This window comes from Pelobates fuscus, chromosome 4 (assembly GCF_036172605.1).
Source record: "Pelobates fuscus isolate aPelFus1 chromosome 4, aPelFus1.pri, whole genome shotgun sequence".
NCBI lineage: Eukaryota > Metazoa > Chordata > Amphibia > Anura > Pelobatidae > Pelobates > Pelobates fuscus.
This window is the reverse complement of record NC_086320.1, coordinates 349085905-349097372: the sequence shown is the minus strand read 5'-3', so window position 1 is coordinate 349097372 and position 11468 is coordinate 349085905. Positions and strand designations below refer to the sequence as shown.

General features: G+C 44.1%; 1 protein-coding gene across 1 annotated transcript; it reads right to left on the bottom strand.

Annotated features, from left to right (window-relative positions):
- Positions 1-7423: 7423 nt before the first annotated feature.
- On the bottom strand, positions 7424-9606 carry PTF1A (pancreas associated transcription factor 1a). The gene is made up of 2 exons (XM_063450789.1): positions 8915-9606; positions 7424-7875 (listed from the first exon to the last, which is right to left on the bottom strand). Exons 1-2 carry the CDS (start codon positions 9528-9530, stop codon positions 7670-7672), a joined length of 822 nt encoding a protein of 273 aa, XP_063306859.1. The 5' UTR covers positions 9531-9606; the 3' UTR covers positions 7424-7669.
- Positions 9607-11468: the final 1862 nt, after the last annotated feature.

Genomic DNA, 11468 nt, shown 5'->3' with positions numbered 1-11468 from the left:
GGATATGGATTGACACCTGACATATGACATATTGACACCTTGACATATGGATTGACACCTGTCCTCAGAGCCCCTGATACACACTGACACAGAGCAGAATAGGGACTGTTCCCCCTACATCGGGTCACTTGGCAGATATGGATTGACACCTGTCCTCAGAGACCCTGATACACACTGACACAGAGCAGAATACTTTTCTCCCCCCCGGCCCCCACTCCTGCGTGGTGGGCAGGGGCCATAAATCACAATGGGGGGGGACCTAATGTCCTCCCGCCCGCCCCCACCCATGACCGGTGGGTGGGGGCCATAAAAATAATGAGGGGGGGACCTACTGTATGATGTTGTATCGATCAGGTAGTGTAAGGGTTACGCCCGCTTCACAGTGACAGACCAAACTCCCCGTTTAACGCACCGCAAACAACCGCAAACAGTCCATTTGCACAACCGCAAACTCCTCATTTGCACAAGTTTGGATACCGAGCTAGCCATGTCCATTCCTTGTCCTCACTGATGTCATTGAAGGTCTCTTCCTGCACCCAGCCACGTACAACACCAAGGGTCCCCGAAAGTATGCTAATAAACTGAAAAAAGAAAAAATCTCCCAAGAAGGAGATCTAAAACTGGCATAGCAAAAGGTTAGACAACTATAATAAAGTGATACCTACAAATCCTAGTGAGCATAGGTGTATAATAGAGGGAGAAAGGGAAAGCAGAGTAATGCTTCCTAATACCGTGGTTAGTACCCTTTGTTAAAGTAAATTGAGTAATGGACAAAAGTCTTTATTGTATCATTTATAAATAACAAAGGGATACTATACTCATTCCCCTATAGTGGGTAATTGTGTAATAATGGTAATACTATTACCTATTATATAATATTGGCAGGGGCAAGGAAATTCCCTCTAAATAGATGGGTATAGGCAGAGAGTATGGAGACCGGAGTGATAAAGTGTCAATAAGGTGATATAAAGTTAAATGTATCACAGACACACAGCCACCCTTTCTCTTAGCTAGTTTCCAGAAATGCTGGATAGGTAGAAGGGTTATAAAGACTCAGAGAGGTCTAAGAAGAATCCTCTAAACTAGCCCTAATCTCCTTAAACACCTTCAAGGGTGTTCTAAGCTAAAGCTAAATCTGAACGTTTAGATGACTGCCTGATTTCCCATCACCGATGCTGGCTAGGAATAACACTGTGCAAGACAAAGAGTGGGTCTAAGTGCCCATAGTGCAGTAAAGTGTCCCTAGTGAAGTGAAAAAGAGAATAACGAGCAGGCACCCAAGAGAATAACGAGCTGGCGCCCTATCAGGGGACGTGTATATGGCATCGATTTTAGGAAGCGGGAGATGGAAAAAGATGCTTGCTCGCGTGCACTCTAATGTGCGACCAGATAGGAGTGGTGTGTTAAGTAGTACTATTCCTATCAGTTTAATCCCTGTTATGTGCCTTTTTTTGGTTTGGTTTTTGAAGCCACAGTGCAGCACCAGAGGCCCGAAAAATTAGGCATGTACACATGTCTGAAAAATTAGGTATTGTTGCAGCCGCTGCAATAGCAGCGGCCAGAAAAATTGATGTTTGTTTCCCAGGCAGAAAGTGCCCTAAAACATTGCGGCTTGAACCCTAGTTGGTGGTGGATAAGTCACGCAAGTCAACCAGCATTCAGAGCTAAAATAAATGCAGCGTGTGGACCATTTTTAGCCCAAGGCAGCTCATCTTATCAGGCCTTTTTTAGTCGAATGTATCGCCCACTGTCAGTCCCTTCGGTATCCATCCTTTATTCATCTTAATAAAGGTGAGGTAATCTAGACTGTTTTGACCTAGGCGACTTCTCTTCTCAGTGACAATACCTCCTGCTGCACTGAAGGTCCTTTCTGACAGGACACTTGAAGCGGGGCAGGCCAGAAGTTCTATCGCAAATTGGGATAGCTCAGGCCACAGGTTAAGCCTGCACACCCAGTAGTCAAGGGATTCATCGCACCTCTCCCCCTGTTAGATTCCCGTTGTGCTGTGACATCACCCTTATACGCATACTTTTTAATTTATTTTGCAAATGCTGCATCCTTTCCGACTTGTTGTAATTTGGTTACATTTCCGCCACTTTCTGCTTATACTAGGGGTCTAGTAGCGTGGACACCCAGTACAGGTCGTTCTCCTTCAGCCTTTTTATATGAGGGTCCCTCAACAGGCACGACAGCATGAAAGACCCCATTTGCACAAGGTTGGATGCCGAGCTACTCATTTCCCGTTCCTCCTCCTCAGTGATCTCAATGAAGGTATGTTCTTCCCCCCAGCCACGTACAACACCACGGGTACCATATAGGTGACAACGAGCACCCTGGGATGCCTGTTGTGGTTGGTCTTCCTACTCCTCCTCAAAGCCACATTCCTCCTCTGACTCCTCTTCCTCACAATCCTCTTCCAGCGTTGCTGCAGGTCCAGCAAGCGATGCTGATAAGGCTGTTTCTGGTGGTGATGGTGACCACAACTCTTCCTCTTCACGCTCATCTACGGCCTGGTCCAGCACTCTTCGCAGGGCACGCTCCAGGAAGAAAACAAATGGTATGATGTCGCTGATGGTGCCTTCAGTGCGACTGACTAGGTTTGTCACCTCCTCTAAAGGATGCATGAGCCTACAGGCATTGCGCATGAGCGTCCAGTAATGTGGCAAAAAAATTCCCAGCTCCCTAGAGGCTGTCCTAGCGCCCCGGTCATACAAATATTAATTAACGGCTTTTTCTTGTTGGAGCAGGCGGTCGAACATTAGGAGTGTTGAATTCCAACGTGTCGGGCTGTCGCAAATCAAGCGCCTCACTGCCATGTTGTTTCGCCGCTGGATATCTGCAAAGTGCGCCATGGCCGTGTAGGAACACCTGAAATGGCCACACACCTTCCTGGCCTGCTTCAGGACGTCCTGTAAGCCTGTGTACTTATGCACAAAGCGTTGTACGATCACATGCACGGCACATGTGTCAACTTGCCCAACTTCAATGCCGCCAGCAAATTTGTTCCGTTGTCACAAACCACTTTGCCGATATCCAGTTGCTGCGGAGTCAGCCACTTTTCCACCTGTGCGTTCAGGGCGGACAGGAGTGCTTGTCCGGTGTGACTCTCTGCTTTCAAGCAAGTTAAACCCAAGACGGCGTGACACTGCGGTATCCAGGATGTGGAATAGTATCTGGGGAGCTGGGGGGTGCTGTTGATGTGGAGCAAGACGCAGCAGCAGAAGAGGACTCAGCCGAGGAGGTTATGGAAGAGGATGGAGTAGGAGGAGTAGAGGAGGTGGCAGCAGGCCTGCCTGCAAGTTGTGGCGGTGTCACCAACTCCTCTGCAGAGCCACGCATTCCATGCTTGGCAGCTGTCAGCAGGTTTACCCAATGCGCAGTGTAGGTGATATACCTGCCCTGACCATGCTTTGCAGACCAGATATCAGTGGTGAGATGGACCCTTGCCCCAACACTGTGTGCAAAGAAATTTCGTCCGGGTACCTTCCACTGCGGTATCCCAATAGCCACAAATTTTTTGAACGCCTCAGACTCCACCAGCTTGTATGGTAAAAGATGGCGGGCTAATAGTTCAGACAAGCCAGCTGTCAGATGCTGGGCAAGGGGGTGACTTTCTGACATTGGCTTCTTACGCTCAAACATGTCCTTGACAGACACCTGACTGTGGGCAGATGAGCGGGAACTGCTCAAGGCGAGAGACGGAGAGAGGGGGCAAGGAGGACAGCAGTGGTTGACGTGGCTGAAGATGCTGGACCAGGAGGAGGATGGCGGCTTTGAGTTTGTGTGCTGCTTGTACTCATGTGTTTATCCCATAGGCGTTTGTGATGTGCGATCATGTGCCTACGCAAAGCAGTTGTACCTAGGTGGGTGTTGGACTTCCCACGACTCAGTTTCTTTTGGCACAGGTTGCAAATGGCATCGCTGTTGTCAGAGGCAGACACACAAAAAAAATGCCACACTGCTGAGCTCTGCAATGACGGCATTCTGGTGGTGGACACAGCATGCGTTGATTGGCGTGCTGTCAGGCTGACCCCGGGTGCCGATGCATGCTGTCTGACTGTGCCACTAGCTCCTTGCGATGACCTCCCCCTGCTTCCAACTCGTCTCCTCCTCCTCCTCTCTGTCTCCCCATCTGAACTTTCGCCCTGTTCTTCTTCTTGCCGAGCGGGCACCCAGGTGACATCCATGGACGCATCGTCATCATCAACCGCTTCACTTGTATCTGACAACTCAGCAAAGGAAGCAGCAGCGGGTACAACATCATCATCATCACACCGTACGTCCATGTGTGTAATGTTGCCTGCCTGAGACATATCCCTGTTATCTACATCCTCTGGCAATAATGGTTGCGCATCACTCATTTCTTCAAACGGATGTGTAAATAACTCCTCTGACATACCAAGTGAAGCGGCTGTGGTGCTACTGTTGGTGGTGGCGGCAGGCGGGTGAGTGGTATCTTGAGAGGTGCCCGAAGCTAAGCTGGAGGAGGATGGTGCGTCAAGGTTCCGAGTGGAAGCTGTAGAAGATTGGGTGTCCTGTGTTAGCCAGTCAACTATGTCCTCAGAACTTTTCAAGTTCAGGGTATGTGGCCTCTGAAAACTGGGCATTATTCTAGGGCAAAAGGGAATCACAGCACCACGACCACGATGGCCCCTGCGGGGTGGCCTGCCTCTGCCTGTCATTTTTTTGGGGATTAGTGGTACTATGCGTGCAAGCTACTGTGAGACCAGATATGAGTGGCAATGTGCACTGGCAGAGGTTGGCAGAGTACACACTGTAGGCCTGACACCCGCTTCAAGACAACTAACTGCTATTCAATCTATAACAGTGGAAAAAGTTTTTTTGGTTTTAAATGCATGCTATAGTGACACCAGATATGAGTGGCAAAGTGCACTTGCAGAGGTTGGCAGAGTACACGCTGAAGGCCTGACACACGCTTTAAGGACACTGACTGCTATTAGCTGACAGTGAAAAACTTTTTTTCTTTTTAAAGGTACGCTATAGTGACACCAGATATGAGTGGCAAAGTGCACTTGCAGAGGTTGGCAGAGTACACGCTGAAAGCCTGACACCCGCTTTATGGACACTGACTGCTATAAGCTTACAGTGAAAAACTTTTTTTCTTTTTAAAGGCACGCTATAGTGGCACCAGATATGAGTGGCAAAGTGCACTTGCAGAGGTTGGCAGAGTATACGCTGAAGGCCTGACACCCGCTTTAAGGACACTGACTGCTATTAGCTTACAGTTAAAAACTTTTTTCTTTTTAAAGGCACGCTATAGTGACACCAGATATGAGTGGCAAAGTGCACTTGCAGAGGCTGGCAGAGACACAATTCCTTCTTAACACTGAAGGACAATTCAGGAAAAGTGCTTCCCTCCAACAAGCACTCTATGTACAGTATATGCTTTGATTAGTTAATCCTGCAGTGTGTGAATGCTTCATACAGCAGGTAAGCACTTTTCATGTATTGCACAAAAGCAGGCATGATGGGCCTGGCAATGCTAAACACAAAGTTACCTTTCACTAGTCATCTTCTAATAGCCTTTCCATGGTGACTTGTAGACTACATAGTTACTCTGGTGGTAGAAAGCACAGTGTGAATTGGGCGACCTTTATGTATATTACCTGGCTAATCTCTGGGTAACCTTGACACACAGTGCATGCTGGTTAATCCATACACACTGCACATTAGAATGGCTATTTCTGGTTATTACAGATTATGGAAAAAAAAAATTACCCACAATGCATTCTATCAATCTACAATGAAAAAATTTGTTACATGGTTCTATTGAATGTAGGGAGGAACCAGTCTGGATAAAGAGTTTCTCAAATCCTAATTTGTTGCATTTGCTACATTTTCATGTACTGTTTAAAATGTATCAGACAGATCAGGGCTCTGAAACTCTGCTCCCCCACCTTCCATTAACATAATGGGCTACAGCATCTGGGGGTCTCGTTTTAGAGGGGCTCACTATAGATCAGCTATGATTTTCTCGATACCTTTAACTCACAGCTGGTTATAAGATGAAATTGATGCAGCAATCACGGGATGCGACAATGCAATCGATGAATTAGTCAGAATGGAATCCCACATAAGCTGACATGATTGTGTACATTGATTCCCCTCCAGCAACGTTCTACAGGGCAGAACCTTTCATTCACCGCCCTACAGAACGCGAGAGCAGATAGCCACAGGGCTTGTTTGTTAGAAATCCTGCTCTTAATATTAAAATAAAACAATTATTGAAGTGATATGGCATAACACTGGATCACAGGTTGTTGCAAGGCGATAAATGAATTTTGTGTGAGTGTTCAATGTCCTGATGGCATCCATTGGTATTATTAACCCATTAAGGACCAGAACCATCCATATTATATATATATATATATATATATATATATATATATATATATATATATATATATATATATATATATATTGCAATCTGTACTGGTGATGCATTGATGCTCTAGGGGGATCTAGGGTTTCCTCCTAACAGCCAAGCCTTAGTGAGTGATCCTGGATTTTAGTGAATTATTGATAACAGCTAATACAGTGTAATGTTATGGGTCACACATTGTTTTTTTACATATTAAATGTAAAATTACATATTAATATAATTGTGTGTGTGTGTGTGTGTGTGTGTGTGTGTCTGTGTGTGTGTGTCTGTGTGTGTGTGTGTGTTTGTTTGTGTGTGTGTGTGTGTCTCACAGCACTCAAACAGCAGCAAAGAACCCATTCCTTGTTGAATAAACACATCATACGTTTCTGAATAAATACATTCTATCTCTGAACAACACGCATAACATAGTCCTTTCGATTTCTTTACTGTTTCAGTGTCGGTTTCTTACAAATAATTCTTAAAGGGAATGCTGATTAATATGCAGGAAAAGCTGCATGTTTTTATATGATGGGCAGCAGAGCATATAGCACGGTATGATGATTAAATAAACTGTGTATTAACACCCCATTTTAGAATTCATTACCAGATATGGAATTCGGATTTATAAAGCGTTGTAAAATCAACTTTACTGAAATCAGCCAACGTTTGGAACTTTGTAGCTTTTCCTCAGTAACAGACAGAAACGTTCTGTACAGAACAAAATCTAGACAATAAGGCAGCAAATATAGGCCATTAGCGACTTATATTTATATTAAGATCTGAGCCATGACCCAATATAGGGGTGGGGGGGGGGGGGGGGGTTGAAGAAGCTCTTGAATGTCTCGAAACGTTGATTAATGATGAGATTTTTATCCATGTAATAGCCTTAATTACCAACTGTAATGCCCCCATTAAAAACGCATTAACGAAGTAAACGAAATGAACACTTAATTCTAAAACATTTTAAACATTTATTAAATAGAAAATGATTCAAGTGTTAAAAAAATAAATTATCTTCATATCTTCCAAAAAAAAAAATTGATATGAAATTAGATCGATTTTAGTTCATACAAAGGTGCTGTCATTGCATATACTTCAATTCAATTATATAAATTACACATTCAGATTTTTGTTTTCTAAACAAAATAGTAATAAATATATAAATATCGAGCTGATTGCCATCCGTGTGATAAAGATTATACATTAGATTGGAGTCTATAAATATTTACACACATATATATATACACATTATTTACACACATGGAATATTGCATATCCAGTATTCACAGGTCTAGAACCAGCGTCATAGGGGGCTCATTTTCTATGTTGCTGAAGGAAGATTTGTTTAATTTCCTGGGGTCTTCTGGGGTCCACACTTTAGCAGTTCTGATAACGTTTTGATCTCTGAGTTGTTTTTCATCAGTCCATGACAGGGAATGTCCAGTGAGAGGAGGGAGCCCATAATCTGGGTCACTGGGAGACGGAGATCCTGAGGAGGAGAAGACAATATTTTAATTCCCTCTATTTGAATAGCTTAATAACGGTCACAATAAGTAAGTCCTTATAACTACTCAGATTAGTAATATTTTAGTTTGTTATATTTTGAACTTGTTTCTATTCTGTGATTTAAATGATGTCCCTGGTCCCTAGTTGAAGATGTTACACAGTGTATATACATTGTCAAAGCTGGAGACGTTTTGCGTGGAATTACTAACTTTGGCGCAATCACCATCGAAACTAATGGACAGTTTGTAGCTAATTTCCTGGCTAATTTCAGGGATTTCATTTGAATGAACCCTTTGCTCTGACCAGGAGCACATTGTTCTATAGGGTTACAATACAGTGCCCCTCACTAGGCTGATCCAGGATACACTGCCTGCATGGTTACATTATAGTTAGTATCACAATGATCCCAATTAGTTAAACATAATTACTTAATAATGACTTCATTAAGGTGAATGCGAGTTATCATGGTGCACTAAGAAAATAAAGTGATACTTGATACTGGATCAGAACCGATTAGACACGGACTATGTTAGAGCGATGCTGAGAATTCCAAAGAATCATTATGTGTAGAGTTCTCATGGCATGCGGTAGGTGTTCCTATTACACAAAGTGACCTCGTCAGGAGGTCTCCAAGCTAAGTCAGTGCACTGCAGTAACTCCGGGGCCCCAATAAATCACCCAGGACAGGTAATAGTAACAGGCTAGCCAGGTAATCCACCATGCACCGTATTTCAGTACAGGTAGGTAAGTACTAACATACTTTCTATGAGTCGCTGTACCCCATCCCAATGCAGGTAGGTAGTAACAGTCTAGCTGTGGTTCAGGAGACTCACTATACCCCGTCCCAGTGCAGGTAGGTAGGAACCGACTATCCAGGGGTCAGGAAGCTCACTATGCCCCATTCTAATGCAGGTAGGTAAGCAGGTAGGTAGTAACAGACTATCCATGGGTCAGGAGGCTCACTATACCCCATCCCAATGCATGTAGGTAGTAACAGATTATCCCTGGGTCAGGATACTTACTGGTGCTCCTGTGACAGATGATGACTTTCTTGGGTTGGTGCGGACTCTCGGTGTTGGTGTTCCTCAGTGGGAGGTCAGACTGGACCAGCTCGCTCAGAAAGTTGATGTAGCCGATGGCCAGGCGCAGGGTGTCCACCTTGGACAGTCTTTTCTCGTAGGGCAAGGTGGGGATGTGGGACCTCAGACCTTCAAAGGCATCATTGATGGACTGCATCCTTCGGCGCTCCCTCACGTTGGCCGCCTGCCTGAGCTGCTGCATCTCCATATCAGACCTCATCCTCTTCCTCCGCTTCATTCCCGAGCTGCCCTCCTTCATCCCTGGGGACAGCTCGCAGGACCCCTCCCCGCAGCCATATGGGAAGCCCCCCGACGAGGAGGAGGAGGAGGAGGAAGAGAAGGAGAAGTTGCCTGGGTCTCCATAGTCTTCTCCATGCATGACCCGGCTGTCCTTGTAGTACTCCTGGATCTGGCCGGTCAGGAAGTCCACATCGTCATCCAAGAAGTCCTCAGCGTCCAGGTGGTCCCTGGAGGACTGGTCAGTGAAGAAATCCTCTTCATCAAAGTAAGGAGAAGGGAAGGACTCCAAGCCGGTAAACTGCTCCAGAACTGAGTCCATGTTCCCCCTCTGGCGTGATGGTGGCCCCAGTGACAGCAGTGGTCCTGGTCTCCTGTGGTCCCTTTGCAGGTTGAGGACTTGACGAAGTTCCAGCCAGGCACGCGAGGATTCTTATAAAGTACATGGACAGGCGCGTGCCATTGCCTAAATCACGGAGCCAATCAGGAGTCTGCACCCCCCCCCCCCCCTTCCTCAATGTCCCCCCTCCTTTTCCCCTCCCTTCCCAGGACTTCCATACACCTCCATGTGATGGGATTGGGAGGCAGACATTGCCACTCCCCCCTCCCATTCACACAGGTAGCTGGGGATCGGACTCCCAGCTGCTCTCCCCACTTGTATCTCTCCCCCCCCCCCATAAGAGGGGGTCAAGAAGAAAGAGGTCAGTCAGTCGTTGCTTGTATGGGACCCAGGACAATGAGCACACTCGCTCTGCACAAATCATAATGTCACTAAATAAAGGCTCCTCAACCAGTACTACTGTGCACAGCCACAGGCTCAGAGCCCAGGGACCAGCAGCCATTAGGAATACTTGCCATGTATTCCCTGCAAGCCTCTCATGGCTACAAACTGTCTAACAGGGAGAGACTGTCACATTGAGCTGATTGGAGAATTGTTACGATTTACAGGACAGGGAACAGATTCACAACACAGACTGGCTCCTCTAAGAGATGGGGAAACTGGAACTAACTGACTGACACTATAGGAAACTGTCAGAATGTTGATACTTTGTAAGAGGTTCACAGAACACTTTGCTGACAGTCTTAAAATAAGAAACAAACACCTGCTCCAGTCATTTCATTTAATAGAAATACTTTAATTATTGTCAGCAGTACAGATCTAAATATATATATATCAACCAGACACTGCAGATCGATCTGTAAACAGTGATACTGTATAGTATGAGGTATATATATACTATAATTCGTGTACGATGGATTGTGATGGTGCTTTGCATTTTAATATAAGTTAATGTCATATGATAAAAGGGGTGTATCAACATGCATTCCAACGATTTACAGCGATTTAGAATGTGACATTGCAGTGCCAGAACCATAGAACCATACAGGATAGATTTATACTGAACTAAAACTGGACAAATTGGGGCCAATGATTTATAGAAATAAAACACTTTATTCAAAGTTATTGCAGATTATTGCAACAGAGTACAGTGCATTGCATTATTGTTTAATAGAATAATTAGAATAATTCTCAGGTTTATTGATGAGAATATTATAACACACAGTATATGACATGTCTATATAATAAGGCAAATAAAATATTATACGGGATTATGACATATAAGGAGGAAAGACTATAATATACACAAATATTACATGGGTTACAGCTCAGGACAATTTAATAAACACAGCACAAAACATGCATAATATTACAAAATACTTCAACGTTTAATAATAGAATGTATCAGACTATAGTGCAATACAGGACAATGTAATAAATACAATGCAATACATAGTATATCATATTGAAGAATATTACCCATCGAGTAGTAATTAACAATACACACTATAAAGCACACTAAACAGTATAACAAAAAGGGCAGTATAGCACATGATATGTAGCATATTTAATAATATTTTAGCGAATATATAAGAGAAGGTATTATAGCACAACAGAGAATACGCCAACATGTAACGAGACATTGAATTAAAATGGAGAAATATGGAGAAGAATATGCATAGACATCATAAACAATATATTATATAAATTATAATATAGGGTTCTGACGTTCAATACAACATGGGATACACAGCGTATTAGGGACAAGACAATACAATATAGGCAGGGCATTACAGTATCATATAATATAATATACACTGCGTATTACACAAAGAGAATTCTGATCTAGATCCAATCTGTGATTATTATAGAATACCTATTACAGACAGCATTCTATTAGAAATATCATATAATGTAATA